Source organism: Artibeus jamaicensis, unplaced genomic scaffold (genome assembly GCF_021234435.1).
Source record: "Artibeus jamaicensis isolate MK-2021 breed Jamaican fruit bat unplaced genomic scaffold, CSHL_Jam_final scaffold_474, whole genome shotgun sequence".
Lineage (NCBI taxonomy): Eukaryota > Metazoa > Chordata > Mammalia > Chiroptera > Phyllostomidae > Artibeus > Artibeus jamaicensis.
The window spans coordinates 44,164,033-44,181,551 of NW_026522046.1; the positions used below are offsets into that span (position 1 = coordinate 44,164,033).

Consider the following 17,519-nt stretch of genomic DNA (forward strand, 5'->3'; position numbering starts at 1 on the left):
GTGAAACAGGGTGAGCCGTGGTGATGATCATTGAAGTGGGCCAGGTCACAGGGCTTAATAAGCCACTCTAAGGATTTCAGGCTTTCTTGAATGAGAAGGGAAAGCACTAGAACTATCGATCAGGAGTTACACAGTCTGACTAGTGGTCTTCAAAATTCACTTCCTCGTTAAAAAGGCGCCTCATTTATTTTCCCCCCAGTAGCTCAGTATTCCACTCGGTGAAGATGCCATATATAATTTATCCGAACCTCTCAAATGATCGACATTTGGTTTCTTTCCAATCTTTTGGATTCAAAGTAATCTAACGTTTCTTCATCTCCCAAGAATTACAGCTGACAATTTCCCGAATAAAATTTTGTTCCATTATAACCCAACTCAATTCAGTCTTTTAAACGTAATTTGTTCATTAAAGAAACAAGGTAACGTACGGTCTCACTGGTTCCGGGGTTCCCAGCTCCGATCTCCAATCTGAAGCCCTTTTTCCACTTTAAAAAGGTGCTTATGTGAGCAGCTGGTTAAAAACGGGCAAGAGCTGGGTGGCGATGCTGCCCACTTCCCTCTGGCGCAAGAGGGACAGACTGGCTCGAGGGTTTGCCATTGGACACGTCCTGGGACAGTGGGGGCCAGGAACCCACAGAGCTCCTGAGTCGACCCACGTGCACATCCTGCCTCTGAAGGAATAGATGATCAAAAAGAAACAATCGAGAATACAGCAGACCCCAAAAAACCTAGCAACGGAACATCACCCGGAGCCACCCTCCAGTCTGGAGACAACGCAAACACCCGCACCTGCGCAGTGGCGGCTCCCAAGTTGCCCGCTCCCGCTTTCCTTCCCACGACCTCCTTCCAGCGCCTGCGCACTACGATCTGCTTCCCATAGGCCTGAGAAGCTAGAGACCCCCAATTTCTTTTCCTGTCGCCTGAGGTGGGAGAAATGACCTCGTACTTGAATCCACTGTGTCTCTCTTCACAGTCTATGAGACTTTTACTGTTTCATTGTAATTTACCCTGCACGGAATGTACTCGACCTTTCTGGCACGCAGTCCTGGCGTACTCCCAGGTGTCCAGGGATGTGTGTGTGTGGGGTGGGGGGGAGGTCAGGGCCACTCGGAGATCACGTGGCAAGCGTTGACCAATCAGCAGGCAGACCGCACTTTGCGGCTAGACTTCAAACTACCGTGAGGCGAGAGCGGCCACTGAGGCCCCGCCCCACTCGCCTGGGTCTGGGGCCGCGAGATGGCAGGAGGGAGTGGGGGCGTTGAGAGCGGGGGCGGGGCAGAGTGGTCGAGTGACGGCCAGCCTCACCTATTCAGGGCGCAGACCGCAGAGAAGTGGGCCCTGCAGCCAATGGGAAGGGGAGGGGGGCGGCCCGCCCGGCGAGGAGGGGGAGCAAGTGGCCGGGGGATGCGGGGGGAGGAGGAGGCGGGCTCCCAATCCGGTTTCATCCAGTTCTCCCACCGCCCCCTTCGCGGGTCCGAGTAGTTTGGGCAGAGGGAGAAGCAGTATCGGCCAGGCACTCCAGATTTGCAAAGGTTCCCCGCGCGTCTGGGCTCTCAGGCACCCAGCAGGCACCCGCCCCACCGCCACGATGCCTAAGAGGAAGGTAAGCGGGGACCGTGGCCCGCACACGCCCCCTCCGCTGCCCAGGCCTGCTGCCTCGCTCCGCAAGGCCCAGGCCTGGCGCGTCCACGGTGGGGCTGGGCCCAGGGGGCGTCCCGGGACCTGCGACAGACAGGCGGGCGCCCCGGCTTCATGAGCAGTGGTTCGCAGCGTTTGGTGGCCCGAAGATCCGGGTGGGAGATTCGAACGCAGCGGCGGGAAGCCCCTGACGTCACGCGGCCGGGCATTGTTCTGGCGGGTGGGCACGAGGGGCGCTGGGGCACTTTTGTTCGCGGGTAGTTCCCACTCGTGGTGTGCTTCCTTCCACAGGTCAGCTCCGCCGAGGGGGCGGCGAAGGAGGAGGTAAGCGCCCTGCCCTTCTCCACGGCCTTGGGGGGAGGGGTCCATTTGAGCTGCATTCTTCGTTCCTCGCTCATTTTCGTTTTCTCTCCTACAGCCCAAGAGAAGGTCGGCGAGGTTGTCAGCTGTAAGTAAAGCGAGCCCTAGACCCATTTCTTTTAGGTGGGACCGTACCCAGTAAAGAAACTTAGTGCTGCCTTTGCTTTTCAGAAGCCTGCTCCTGCAAAAGTGGAAACCAAGCCAAAAAAGGCGGCAGGAAAGGTAGGTTTCAAGCTTACCTTGGGCCCGCGGTGTCTTGCTGCAGTGTTACTGCTCATCGCGGGACTTTCCCTTCAATGCTGTGGCCGGCAACTAACATCTGGATTTGGAATGACTCAAAGTGATTAATAGATGTCATTCTCCGGAAATGTCAGAATTTCACCTTTTCTACTTAGTAGTATATTTTAATAACTTAAGTAAACATTTGGTGGGGCACCATTTTACCCACAATGGTGTGGGTAAAATATAGACATAACTGCCCTGGCTTACAGAAATACAATGTGACATTAATTCTGCTGCAGAGGTTAGGAGACAAGACGACTAAAAATATTAAATGTTAATTTGGGCTTACAAAGGGATCCCATTCTTTGTGTTCTGTACGCATGGTGCGTGTTTGTGGTTGCATGCTTGTGTTTCTTTAGACAGTAACAGTGGAGCTGGGAATGAGGCCAAGAGAAAGGGACACTTAATGTATTTGCTTGTAAAGTTTACAAACCAAGGTGGGGGTTCGTATCTAGGTGTGTGGGGTAGGTTAAGAGCTGTGTTCCCTGGGAATGAAACTAATGTAATTTATTGGCAGTTATGTGAAGAAGTTGACTAAATTGGTTTTTTTTTTTGTCCTGACATTTAATAATGTCAGTTGTTGATCTGGAATAGATTTATGAATGCATTATTCACGTTGCAGGTCTTTGGAAAGAAGTTCTTGGGGATGTATACATTTGAAAGCTTAAGTTGGAAAGGCAGAATATATGTAAATCATTGGTAGTTTGGGTTTTGGTTATAGCTGTGAAACCACTCTCTACTAAGCTTTCCATGTTAACCAGGGGAACCTCCTGGTGTGATTAATTTCTGTTCACTCAGAACTTAAGTGAAAGTTTGGTATTCACAGTCTCTTCCACAAAAAAATGTCCTTAATGGCTGTTGTCCCTTTCTTGAAAGCGTAGGTAGAAGCTTAGCACTTCACAAAAGGTTTTACCCCCCCCCTCATTACTTTACTTAAACATTGTACACAGCTGAGTGTAAAAACTTGAACGTAAGGGGGGGGGGTCAAGGAAGGTATATAGTACGTCAACTTAGAATTTCCCACACCAGAAGATAATGCAGAAACTCTGTATACAGACCATATGATGGTGGAAAAAAGATGGCGGATCTTTCTGGAAAATGTTGACAGGAACAGGGTAGTGTTATTATCTATCTTCTTTTATTTGCTTTTTTAGTAAACTAACTTGTTGAAACACTGTGCTTGTTTTTGTCTCTGTTTTGATCTGTCCTAAAATTATTTTAATGAAAACAGTTCAAACTTAGTGACTCCAGTTTAGGACATAAAATTTAACCCACAAACATTTTGCTTCCTCCCAGGGGGTCAACAGGTAAGTCTTAATGTTGGTGTTCCTATGGAGCAAATCTGTCAGTTGAGTTTTTCCAAAAGAAAAAGGTAGGGTGTTGGCTTTTTTCCCCCCTTTAGTTCATATAATACACCTTTGTTTTTATAATTAATCCATTTGTTTTCATAATTGGTCTGTTTAAAGTGTTAAACAGAAGGTAAAGCTTTTGAAGTATTGATTGCCATACTATAGGTTATAGGTGGTGGTTTCAAAGGACATGTATCCCACTGTGTGCTCCTGACTTGGATAATTTTTTCTTTATTTCATTTATTTATCTTTAGAGGGGAAGGGAAGGAGAGAGGGAGAGAAATATCAATGTATGGTTGCCTCTCATGCATCCCCTGCTGGGAACTGGCCTGCAACCCAGGCATGTGCCCTAACTGGGAATTGAAGCGCGATTGTTGGTTCACAGGCCCGCACTCAATCCACTGAGCTACACAGCCAGGGCCTGACTTGGATAATTTTAAAAGTGGTATTATTTCAGTCCAAGCCATTACTACATATTTCCAATTTTGGAAAAATTTCCAATTTTCAGGTTTTACATTTTCCTGTCATTACAGTAGTGGTGGTGAAATTAATGAGAAATCTAAAGATCGCAAAGCATTAGTTTTTAAGTACGGGAGTGTTTGTGACATTTCATGGCAGCAACATCTGTAGTAGTGTTAATCGCAAATGTGTTTGTTTACATAATTTAGTATTTGTCCTAAAGATGCAGAATGATTAGTAGTCATGCTGTCTTTGTGTGTGGAATGCCACAGCTGATACAGAGTCCACTGCACGGATTTTTACCTCCTCTCGGCATCGATGTTTGTGAGACCTGCCTGCCTATCTTTGTGGCCATTTAACTCAAGTGGTCAGTGTTGATAGGGGTCTTTATACAACTTACTGCTGACCTAACTTGATTTCTTTATTTTCAGGAATTATTAAAAATATTTGTTAAACTTCTTCCCCATTGATGGGTGGTATCCAGAAATATTATTTTGCATTGCTTTAAAAGTGGCTTAAATTTTGAACCTATTTTATCATCATACTAACTTATGTGTGCTTTCAGATTCTTCAAACAGCTAAATGATAATGATAAACACAAAATTGATCCTTTTAGCTACTCATTATACGATAGTCGACCTGACCCTACAACATGGTGCTTTTTTCAGGTGAATGGTCTTACTGTGAGGCTAAATGTCTTGTCAGGACAGTGGACATTTGACCTTTTGACGGTTGTTCAGTTTCGGAGTTCCCTGGGAAGGGGCTTCCCCCGACTGTTCTTTACCCCATTTGTTCTGCCATGTGGAAATTCGGAGAATAGTGGGTGGTGGAGATGTTGGGAAAAGTTGTGTCTGGACTTTATCTTAAGTCATCATAAGAGTCTTGATAGGCAAGTCTGGTTACAGTTCTCCTTAGACTTGGGTGTCCTGGTTACTGGGGGTGGCCCTTAAGGTAGCTCGTTTAAAAAATGTGTCATGTAACTCGGGCTGAGGCATGACAGACAGAGCATTAACATTGCACTTTTTGTGGAAACACTATAGCAAGTCAGAAAACATTAATAGTGTAGAGTTAGTGCTTAAAATATATTCTTATTCTATCATAGGACAAACCTGCAGACAAAAAGGTGCAAACGAAAGGGAAGAGAGGAGCAAAGGGAAAACAGGCCGACCTGGCTAACCAGGAACCTAAGGAAGATCTACCTGCGGAGAACGGAGAAACTAAAAACGAGGAGGTTGGAGTGTTTGTGTGGTTGGTTTTTAACTCCAAAGAGTGGATAATAAATTGTATGCTTTCATGTAGCTGATAAGGTAGTCTTTCATTTTTATAGTACTGAAAGTTTGTGCAGTAATCCTGAGTGTATAGATAGGTTGTTTTATTAATTAGGTTATAATTGAAAAAAATATATGTAAATAGTTTTTTTAAGTGAGTAAACAAGAAATTCTAATGTTCATAATTACACCAATAACAGGTAGATCATCTATGATGTATATGGGGTTCATTAATGTAAAAAGGATTTAATTTACTAATTGGTATGGCACTCATTTCTCTTTCACATGACTTCAGGAGTTTAAGTCTCTTCTGTTTTTCAAATTGCCATCTATAGAGCTGTTTCAATCTTGTTTTTATATTTTGGATATTGCTTTAAACTTAAAAAAAATCTGTTCCCTTCATTTGGCACATTTTTACCATTTTTGTTTCTAATACATTTGGTTTATTTTTCCTAAAAGGGACCGGTTGTCTAGGACTAAGTAATAACTTAGATCAAGCAAATAAAGAGTAACTAAAACAAGCAAATACTAATGTACATGATAATTAAGTTCACTTTCTTAATCTGAATTCTTTTAAGCTATGAGGAAAAGAGGGTTTTCAATTTTCCTCTTTGTAGGGTAAATTTTAATGTAATTGTCTACTTCTAAATTAAGAAATTTGCAATCTCAATTTGCTTTTAATTCCTAGCTGTAACCACACATCAAATACTATGAGACATAAGACGTTACTAACCTAATACATTATCAAGTGACAGTTGTTCATTGTTATTCATGGTGGTTATATTTTATAAGGCTGCTGTGAATACTGAACAGTTGCAAATAGGGAAAATACGAGGTTAGACTCCTGCAACAGCTATCACAACATTTCATCAGTAATCAGTATATAACCTTATTTTCTGCATGTTTCTGCTTCATATATGTTGTCGATACATTAGCATTGAACTTGGGGCCAAAAAAAAAAAACCAGTGTAATTCATGCCTAAATGAAGTTATCCCACATGTATTTTTCCATAAGACACATCACAACATCAGCAAAACACAAAGTATGAAATGTGTGGCACTAAATAGGGCGTGAAAAAGATGCTTGTTTACAGTATCTGAGCTGAAACGAGGACTCAGCTGGGAATGTGCCTGGTGGACGATTCTGCTTATTGGTGGTCCATGTCTGTGTACAAGCACAAGTGCTGTGAATATCGATTTTGGGATTACAAATAAATTGTAACAAGCAGGTGGATTTACAAATGCAGAACCTATAAATAATGAGGATCCACTGTTTTTAACACTTGCAGGTTTATATATATATGTATATGTATGTAAAACTCATACATATATATACATATATATGTATGTGTATATATATATATATATGTAAAACTCAAGCCGTGTGAAATGCTAAAGCTCTCAAAGATCAAAGCAATAAATACCACAGAAACCAAATGTTTAATCTTTTTTTTTTTTTTTTTGGATTTGCAGAGTCCAGCCTCGGATGAAGCAGGAGAAAAAGAAGCCAAGTCTGATTAATATCATATATCATGTCTGATCAGTGGTCCCTGTCTCCCTTCTTGTACAATCCAGAGGAATATTTTTATCAACTATTTTGTAAATGCAAGTTTTTTAGTAGCTCTAGAAACATTTTTAAGAAGGAGGGAATTCCACCTCATCCCATTTTTTTAAGTGTAAATGATTTTTTTTAAGAGGTGAAATCATTTGCTGGTTGTTTATTTTTTGGTACAACCAGAAAATAGTGGGATATTGAATATGGGAGGCTTTGATTGTCTTGGGTGCCGGCTAAACATTCCATAGATGGGAGTCATTTTTATATCCTATAATACAAAGCATACTAAATGGCAATTTGGAGTCAGTTGTGCATTTACTATGTCTCGAGCATTTTAAATTACTTATATTCCCATGTTTTTGGTACAAGTGTTTCCTAAATAAAACCACTCCTTGATCTTGGCTCTCCCCATCAGAACTTTGTGCACTCTGTAACATCTTGTGGTAGTCCAGTGTTCTAGTAACCTCGTTAATGTGCTGTGAAAGATCGAAAATTCGATTATGTAGTATATATATTAAATTGTGAATTAGTTGGGCTTTGATGTAACAGCGTATCAACATTTACAGATATTGGTACTTGATACTCTGTTAAGGAAATTAGTCCCCAAATTTTAAGCTGGAAAGTCACTGGAGTAATTTCAGAGAAGAATCATAAGTACATGACTTTACATTTTTTGGTACGTATGTTAATTGTGTACAAATTGAAATGTCTGTGTACTTAAGAACAACCAATAAAATCTCAAGAAAAATGGCTTAAATTTTATTTAAAATTTTTCATATACTTCCACCAGAGTTTTCTTGAAATTTGAAAGAGTTGGGGTTTTTTAAAAGATTTTTTTTTTTTCCCTTAGAGGGGAAGGGAGGGAGAAAGGAAGGAGAGAAACATCTATTGGTTGCCTCTGGCACACCCTCAACTAGGGACCTGGCCCACAACCCAAGTGTGTATCCTGATTGGGAATTGGACCTGTGACCTTTCCATTTGCAGGCTGGTGCTCAACCCACTGACCTATGTGAGCCAGGGCTAATTTTCCTGTAATACTTGAACATCTACATTGTACATTGAAGATGTGTGTGATTGAATTGGTTTTATAATGGTTAAATAGTCCAATGTCTTCCAAAGCAAAAGAAGTAATTTGCTGTTCACAGGAAGCTTATAGGTACTGACAACTGGAATTAGACCTAGTGTGGTTTGTATTTGCATGTTTTTGAAATTTGCTTTCCTGTATATTGGACTTTGCATTTTGCCATCTAATAGTCTTTAGAAGTGGTTGATGGTCAACACCTGTGTTGATTTGGCAACTCCAAAAACAAGGGGGCCAGAGAAAGTACCTTGCCAAGGTTACCACTCGAGGGGGACCCTGGAACAATGTATAGATTTCTCCATAGGTTATTTTGCCCATGAACTGATGAGTGTGAGACAAAAATGCTTTAAAAACAGGAGTTCTAGGGGATCACGGCTCTGCAAAGAGCACAAATGACAAACTGAACACTCCTGCAAACACTACATGACTTTGTGCCAGAATTTCTCTAGCTCCTATTTGTACCAGTTAGATCCTTAAAAACTAACGAATTTTATTTTAACCCATGAAGCAGTGTTCATTTATAATATTCCCCAACATTCCTCACCCCTAGGAATGGTGATAAATTGTGCAGTAAGAAAAATTTTCCAAATTCTGAATTCACTGCTAACTTTTCTTAAAAAATAGTACAACAGAGGTTAGTGAGTTTTATTTTTTTTTCTCATTTCTTCTGGATTGATACCTAAAAGAAATTGTCTTCAGAAAATTGGAAGTACTTCCAGGTCCTACTTGCCTTCAGCATTGCCCTTGTGTCATAAAGTGAACCCTCAACACTATGTTCTTTGTTGTCAAAGAGAAACGATTGGTTTTTTAAAAAACCTGATCCACTTTGAGGTCTGGGATCAGTACTCACAAAAGAAAATCTTGCCCTTTCAACAACTAGTTGAACAAAGAACTGAGTGGTAAGAGCGGTGGATTTGACATCAATTCAGACATCTGAAGAGGTAAAAGAAGTAGTGATGTAAACAAATCAATCTTTAGAAAAACTGGTTAACCAGACCCCTCTCTTCTGGCTGGTCAGAAGTTGAGTGAGAACCAAGAGTTAAGGCACAGGGCGTGGTGCTTGGTACTGAGATTAATCGTGGAGGGCCAAGGGAAAAGGTCAGGTTGTAGCAGCAGTCTGTTCAGAGGTGTATAGAAAAGTGTTTGTGGCCGTGGGGACGGGAATTAGGGGGACTGGGTAGGTGCAGGGAAGAGAAGTGTGTGTGTGTGTGTGTGTGTGTGTGTGTGTGTGATTTAAGTATACAGAAGCAACTCCTTAGGAAAAACCGGGTAATGCAGAAAAGCTAAGAACATCCTAAATTCAGTTACTAGTCAACTAAAGTGCATTTTTCTCAGATCCTTTTCTATGCTTATGTGAATTAACAAATTGCTATCATCCTATTTTGTAATCTTTCTCAGACTTAATATAATTTGATAACATTTGTAAGTGTTGCATAGTAGTTTATTTTGAGAACTTAATTTCCAGATGTACACATTTCCCCCTGTAAAACAAGCATGGTGAAACAAACATGGATAATTTCTATTAATTTGAAGATAGTTCCTGAAGATATATCTGCCTATTAGAATCAATCAGGACAGCAATTGTTCCATGAGTTTGCAGTAAAAATACTTATTTGCAAGACAGTTGAATGTTTCAAAACATTAGGCTCTGAATAGGTGAGGAAGAGTATCAGATTATGGGAAGCAGCTCAGTAATGAGCTGGTTTATGTTAACAGGAGTGATAGGTAAGATTTCATTAAAAAAAAATAAATAAAATCATTGAATCCCAGAAACTGAAAGTAATATTTCAGACACAGCAAATTTCCTTCATATATATTTGGGCTTTTCTTTATTTGTAAAATGTTTTAATACTTGCATAATAGTTCACTTTGTGGCTATGCCATAATTTGGACATTACAGTTTGATGTGTGTTGGTTTTTGAATTAGGGATAATTCTACCTACAGTCAAAGGCAGTGTGGTATACTGAGTCCCACGGACCAATCGTTCCCAACAGCCATCAAACCATTGTCCATCTGGCCCATCCAGATTACTTTGAAGCAAAGAAAGATGAATGTCTTTCAAATTTTATATACATGTATATAAATAGTATAAAATTAAAAGTGAAAAAATGCACAAAAAGCAAATATTTATAGTAAAAAGTTTTTATCTTTGAAGTTTTATACATTTTATCGGAATTGGATGCAGATTCCATTCAACAAGAAGCTGTCACTATTTTTAATCCAGTGCGGCTAGTTTCATCTCTAGAATCAACATATGACTTTTCAGATGCTGATTCAACATTGATTAAAACAAAGTGAAGGGGCATTTTGAAGTTTTTTGAGGGCATGGAAATGTAAAGTGATGCGATTAAATGTTAGAAAGGCATTAGAGAGGAGGGAAGCCACAGTACAGAGATGCAAAAGTTACTCAGCATGGTGCCACGGCAGAGTTCGGGGCAGTCACGCACCTCCCTGGCTGTGGAGGAATGTGAGCCCCCCATGGGAGGGGGGAAATGGGTAATAGGGCCTAACTGAAGCTGTAATTCCTTCCCCAGGGGGTGTGAGGAGCTAATGCAGTTCCTGCAACACACTGCCCAATAAATACCTGCGAGATTCCTCCGTGATTTCAGAGCTATAATAACTGGATTCCTGGGGATTCCCTGCTGCCCCCCCACCCCCGCCTTTACAACAACACAGGACAGGGCAAAAGTGAGTTTACAGCTGTGAGTAGGCAAAACAGAATTTATGCTTGTAATATTACTTATTGTGTTGTTTTCCATATGAACAACTGTAAATCTACTTTTGCCCCACCCTGTATATGTTATTACGTAAAGCATTAGAAAATATATTTAATTTAACTAACTTTGAGAATTACACTTGAGAAGGTGTGGTTGTGGTATCTTACCAGAATATGACATTTAAGTCCAGTGTTCCCTTACATTCTTCACTGGAAAGATGACTGTTGTGTCTTAGGTTTAATTCATAACTGTAAATAATGTTCACATTAAATGTTATCTCTGAAAGCACTTTATGTTACCGGTAGAAAATTCTAACCAAAAAACAACAGGAAAGCCAATGATAAATTCGAGTTACATATGTAAAATTATAAAGACACTCATCTGTTACGCATGGCTCATAGAGAGGAAAAGTCGATAGTCTTTTATGCTTGGACGTGTCTGCATCAGTCTGTGGCCACATATTACAAAGTGCAAGATTATAATTTTTACCAGGGCTGATTTGGGTTTTCCCAAGAAGTATATTTCCAGATAGTCTTAACTGTTGTAGCACGATTTCTCACTTTTCCTTCACTTCTTATTTCGTGGAATTTTTGAAGCCAAAGTGAACTAAAGATTAAATTCAACAAATGGAACTGAGTGGCTATGAATAAAGCGATCTCCTGTCTGGCCCTGGACCTCACTGCTTTCCAGAACTTCCGGGCCTCCACATAGGTCTGGATCAGAGTCAAGTGCACAGTTCAGTGGTCTTAATGTTGTGTGACCACCAGCGAAATCCGTTGCCATAGCTGTTTTTGTCTCAGAAAAGAAACTCTGTACCTATCAAACAATCATTTCCCACCCCCCCCCAACTCCCAGCAACCACCGCTCTACTTTCCACCTCTGTGATTCTGACCACTCTAGGGCCTCGTCTCGGTGGGATTGCACAGTCTGTTCTTCTGTGACCGGCTTACTTCACTTAGCCTATTGTCTTCAAGATTCACCCCTGCCATAGCCTGTGTCAGAAATGTCCTTCCTTTTTAAGGGCAATATTCTATTGTATGTATGTATCACATTTTATTTATTCAGTCATCTAACCTTTAAAGGTTATTGTTTATTTAGGGGGGTGTGGTCATGGCATTAGAATCACATGGAACAGTATTCTTATTCTTAGTAGGTACACACTGAATTGTTTGAAGTGAAAAGTAATGATGTGTGTGATTTCATTTCAAATGGCACAGTAAAATAAACAAATGTGGCAAAAAGTAAACAATTGGCCCTAGCTGGAGTAACAGTTGGAGCATGATCCCAGAAACTGAAAGGTCCTGGGTTTGATTCCAGGTCAGGGCACATAGCTAAGGTTACTGGTTTGGTCCCCAGTCAGGGCACATAAGGGGGGTGGCTGATGGATGTTTCTCACTTTGATGTTTCTCTCTCCCCTTCCCCTTGCTTTAAAGCCAATAACCATCTCCTCGGGTGAGGATTAAAACATAAAAAGTAAACAATTGATGAACATGAAGGATATAGAAGATTTCTTTATACTACTCTTTCAGTTTTCTATGGGCTTGAGAATGTTCAAGATAAAAATTCGAGGGGGTGGGGAAGCAAAACAACAGAAAAAGAAGACAACCACTTGATTAATAAAACACTGTCAGGCTTGTACTTAGACGTTGCTAAACTTGGCATTGCGTTTATTTGGAATCTTGAAATAAATATTTTTAAAATGTGGATACTTTTGCGGAGGCATCTAAATTTAGATACAGGGTTGCCATGGAGAAATATTTGCCTCTTGAATCAGATGTTGAAAAGGTAGAGTTGATTTTGGCAGGGAATACCTTACCTACTGGCTAGAAGAAGATGTTCTACCTCTGCTAATCATATTTGAATTTTACAGTACAACTATTCAGAAGATGCATTTACTGTTCACCTAACAGGGCTTAGGACAGAAGTTGGCCCTCTTCTGGAATGGAGGAGCAAGAGGTAGTGAAAAAGATGGGATAATGACAGAAAACTATAGAGGGCGCTGGCTGGTGTGGCTCAGTGGACTGAACACTGGCCTGAGAACCAAGGGGCCACTGGTTTGATTCCCAGTCTAGGGCACATACCTAGGTTGCTGCTGGGTCACCAGTGGGGGGCACATGAGAGGCAACCACACATTGATGTTTCTCTCTCTCCCTCTCTCCCATGCCTTCCCTCCTGTCTAAAAATAGATAAATTGTGGGGGCGATTTTGCCGTCAAGTCCCCCTGTTCGCCACGGATGAAAGTAAACATTACCAAGACATGATCTGCTTGGGGAGGAGAGGTGGCCAGTTTCTCAGAGGAAAAAGGCCTGGAGCCCCTTCCTCCAGGGACTTTTATTGGGTTGTAATACACAGGAATACAGGGCGGCAAGAATCAAACAGTGGGTAACATTTCAAAGAAACCTGAGGGCTTAGTCTGAGTCAGTGTCTGTCAGGTAAGGAGGTTGCAGAAACTTTGGGAGACATACTCATTTCCTGCCTGGACCCTTATCACATGAAGGAAATCACTCTTAGCAAAGCAGGTTTCACAGGATTTTTAAGAATTCTTTCTTATGCTAGATTTCTCCCCTGGATCCGCTCTAGCAAGGCAAAGAGCGGCACCCCTCCCCATCAGGTGTTCAGGCTTAAGTGGATTAGAGTCAGAAAGTGCTTCTCCCAGAGGACTTGGGGACTCGGGCTATGTCAGATGGGGGGGCAAGGGTCCATCACTCACTCTTTGTTGCAGTCCCCTGAGTCCTTCCATGATGGCCTCCCAAGTGATCGAGTCTGGCTTAGGTTGCCCCTTGCTGTGAGGAGTCTTACCTGTCTCTGACTTCCGACCATGCTTTGGGGGCAGGGAGAGGAAACTAAGGCAGCGTTTGCTACCAGAGACAAGCTTTTGTCTCCTGTGGCTCACATTCCGGAGGTCAGTCACTCATCCTTACCCATGGGGGTTAGGGTTACAATTCCTGAAACCAGGCAGAGCGGCCCCCAACCTAAAATTTTTAAAAAAGAGAGAAACTATAGAGAGGATGCGGTGCATGCTTGGTGTTGCAGACACAGAGAGGCTAATTCTGATGTTACTTACATAGAGAGGAACAGAAGGCAGAGTGGGACTGTGAATGGAGTTAGGACTTGTGGGCACAGACAGACTTTTATTGGTGGGGGGAGTGTTTAAAAAATAAAGTGTGCATTTATTGTAGATGATACTGAAGACACAGAAAAGCACAAAAGAAGAAAACAAAAACCCACCAACATCCCACCACAGAGGTCAGCATTTAGGTCTGTACATGTGGACAATGACAGTGATGGCGGTGAGCAAATGTTTATGGCGCACTTGCTGTGTGCCGGATGCTATTCTAAGCAGGTAGCCACATTTTCTAAGTTAATCGGACAGCTCTGTGAGGTCAGAACCATCGCCCTCCTTTTTCACTAACAACGTCATTACCATGGTCACCTGATTTGCCCACAGGATCTGGTACCAAGTGGAGACCAGAGTCACATTCTTGTCATCTGACCACAGAAGCATTTGGTATAAAATACTCTATACATTTGCGTGTAATAGATGTGTTTTACCATTCCAAAGAGCTAAGTATCTTTATGAGTGAACAGTTAAACCAAACACACATTCTTTGAGCATCTAAGTTAGTAGTGGGATCAATGAACTAATTCAGCAAAAATGTGAGCGTCGTAGTCTAGGCAGGGTGCCCAGAACATATATTGCTTCATTTAACTATTATGGAAATCCATGCATATTTATGACTATTTACCTTTTTCAGAAGTGAAGGGATTCCCCCCTCTCACCCATGGATGCCAGCTAATCAGGGTACCTCCACGTGTTGGCTGTGAGATGGGCCACCTTGGTGAGCTGGGCTGTGTTCCCCTCTGTATGTCTCACGTAGAGTGGGTTACAAAAGCCATGATGCAGCCCCTTGGGAGCCAGAGCGTGTGGATTTCTACACTCAGCAGGTCCATGCAGGGCATCCAGGAGCTGTCGGCGTTCACGTGCCCACCCATCCTCTCCAGAGCTGCTCTTCCACCTGCACCCCACCCTGGATTCTCCAGGTGTGACTTAGCTCTTTGACAAAGGGTGCCACCTTCTCTCACAAGATACCCACATCTTCAAAGTTGGAGGCTGGTGGAGAGACACCCCCATGGCTCGCATCTGTCATTGTGGATTCCAGTCTATCCTAGACCGCCCCACCTTCTCTTCCCCACTTCCTGCCCTGTGGGCTTCAGGCGCCGGCGTCAAGCACACCTTACAGAGATTGTGTAACCAGCTTCCACAATTACAGGTTGAATCCATGGCATAGATCCCATGATCTGCTTTTTCAGGTCGAACCCCAATCAATTATTGATGGAAGCCATAATTTAAAAAAGTTTTCTTGGTGGCCAGATGGAAATAACTTTGATTATTCATATTTAAATAGCTCGGAGTCACATCTGGACCTTCTTTTGAGAATTATCTAAGCTAAGAAGGAAAAGAGAGGTATCTTTTCCAGAGTCTGAAATTTTTGAATAAATGAAATAGTTTCATGTAACAGCAAATCATTATAACTGGAATAGATTATTAGGACCCTTAAGGTTGCTTCTGGCACGTCTTGCTGCTGTAACACACTTACTGGCTTCACACAAATGTATTAATGTACAATTGTGGAGGTCAGAAGTGAAAACTGGGTTTCAAATGGGTCACAGTCAGGGTGTTGGCAGAGCCTGTTCCCCCTGGAGGCTCCAGGGGGCGTTCTGTCTACTTCCCCTTTCCAGCTTCGCCCAGCCCTCATTGCTCGGCCAAAGGCTCCTTCCTGCAGCTTCAAAATGCATCTCCAACCCCTGCTTCCCTCTTCCCGTGTCCTCGTGGATTTTGACTCTTGCTTTCTTCTGATAAGGACCCTTGTGATTACACTGGGTCCACCTGGATAATTCAGGTCAGTCTCACCTTCTTGAGACCCTTAAGTTACATACAAAGTCCTTTTTGCCGTATAATAGAATATATTTACAAATTCAGGGGGGGTAGGAGGTCGACATTTTGGGAGAGCCATTATTCTGACTACCATAGGAACTGTGAAATTTTTCCTTTTGTCTCTTAATGTAAACTTTTTTTCAAAGTACTATAACATAGAATTAGAAAAGTGCTGAAATCATACATAGGGCTCAATGAGTGTTTCACCAAATGACTAATAAATCCCAAACTAAGAAAGAACATACCCAGAACACCAGAGGTGTCCTCCGCTCACTCTCCCTACCCCAAGGGTACCTGCTATCCTAACTTCTAATGCCACAGGCTAGTTTTGCTGGTTTCAAACCCAGTTGCACAGAATGTCATCTATTGTGTCTTCCTTCTTTTGCTCAACCCATGTATCTGCGACAGTCATTTAGGGTGCAACTCACTCCCACTTTTGTGTGGCTCCCCAGCCCTCTGAATGAACTCCAATTTATCCACCCATCCTACAGTTGATGGGCATGTGGTTATTCCCAGTGCAGGACTGTTGTAAGTGGTTCTGCTATGAACATATCCACACACATATATTGATGAACACAAGTGTGCATTTCTGTTGTGTATGATCTGAGCAGTGGCAATGCTGGGGTCCGGGGTTTCATACACTCAGCTCTAGCAGGTACTGTGGAGCCCACTCTCTGAAGTCCGGCCCTCCCTGTTATTCCACCCCTCCCCAAAACCGTGCCCCAGGAATGAAGGATGGAGTGAAGTTCAGTACTGGAGTGAGGCTGAGGGATCCAGTGACTTGGTTGATTTTTAAAAGGATGCAATTGTAATGGTCCATTTTGTTTTAGGTGATGACACAGGTCCTTTGGGTCAAAATAGTGTGTTAAAGAGCACACAGATGGCATGTTAAAATGTACAGGATGCATTCAGGAAAATACTGGGGCGTTTTGTATTTGCATTCTCAAGCCAGAAATTCATCTTAACCTGGTATCATCGCCAATATTCATGTTTTAAACCTTTCGAGGCCTGACTACTGAAAATTAAGATTATATAGTGTTAGACTGAGAGTCTGGGTCAGCTTTGTCCATAAGTAAAAAAGAAGGACCAGAAAGCCCCCTCTGGGTTGCAAACAGGGTGTCAGATATCATGATGGAAAATGAGAAGATCTTGCTGTAGACATCCGGCTCACATGTAGCCATTGCATAAATAGTAACAAAGGGCCCTGGCTGGTGTAGCTCAGTGAACTGACTGTGGGCCTGCAAACCAAAAGGTTGCAGGTTTGATTCCCAGTCAGGGCACATGCCTGGGTTAAGGGCCAGGTCCTCTTGAAAGGCAGCCACACATTGATGTTTCTCTCCCTCTCTTTCTCCTTCCCTTCCCCTCTCTCTAAATAAATAAATAAAAAAAATTAAGCAGTCCTTTCCTTCACCCCTTCACAATTTCTCTCCACACTTTGAAGACTTCTTGTAGACTTCCCTTGGGCCTGCTGAGGTTGCCGCCCCCCTCCCAGAAGCCCCGAAGGCTCTACTTGTGAGCAGGTCTTGTGAGCAGGTGAGGCTGGTTTTCTTTGTTTCCTATCTCTGCCATCAGCAAGGCCCTGAGGTACCCCCAGAAGGCTGTGCTTGGCTGGGGCTACCAGGCATCTGTGCATGGGGTGCTGTGTGGTCAAAGTAGAGGCCACATGGAAAGACGTGACAGGATGTTCTCTCCCCAAAGCAGCCTCCGTTCCTGCTCCTGAACACGTTCTCTTCCCACTCTCCCTCTCTCTGGACTACTTTCTTCCTCCTTTAGAAACCAGGAGGCCTTTCTCCCATGGTGTCCGTGGGAGAAGGCTGTGGAGAGGGGCACGGCCCTCCTGGCCCTCCAGGTTCCATCTCTGCTAGCCTTGTCT

General features: G+C 42.7%; 1 protein-coding gene across 2 annotated transcripts; it reads left to right on the forward strand.

Annotated features, from left to right (window-relative positions):
* The first annotated feature begins 1,492 nt into the window (after positions 1-1,492).
* Positions 1,493-7,661, forward strand: HMGN1 (high mobility group nucleosome binding domain 1). Of its 2 annotated transcripts, none has more exons than XM_037144622.2 (6): positions 1,493-1,603; positions 1,930-1,962; positions 2,057-2,086; positions 2,170-2,220; positions 5,191-5,336; positions 6,830-7,661. In XM_037144622.2, coding segments are annotated over exons 1-6 (276 nt in total). In that variant the 5' UTR covers positions 1,493-1,588; the 3' UTR covers positions 6,831-7,661. The 2 variants fall into 2 exon arrangements, with proteins under 2 accessions (XP_037000517.1, XP_037000516.1); XM_037144621.2 differs by having other exon boundaries at positions 5,191-5,319.
* The last annotated feature ends 9,858 nt before the right edge of the window (positions 7,662-17,519 follow it).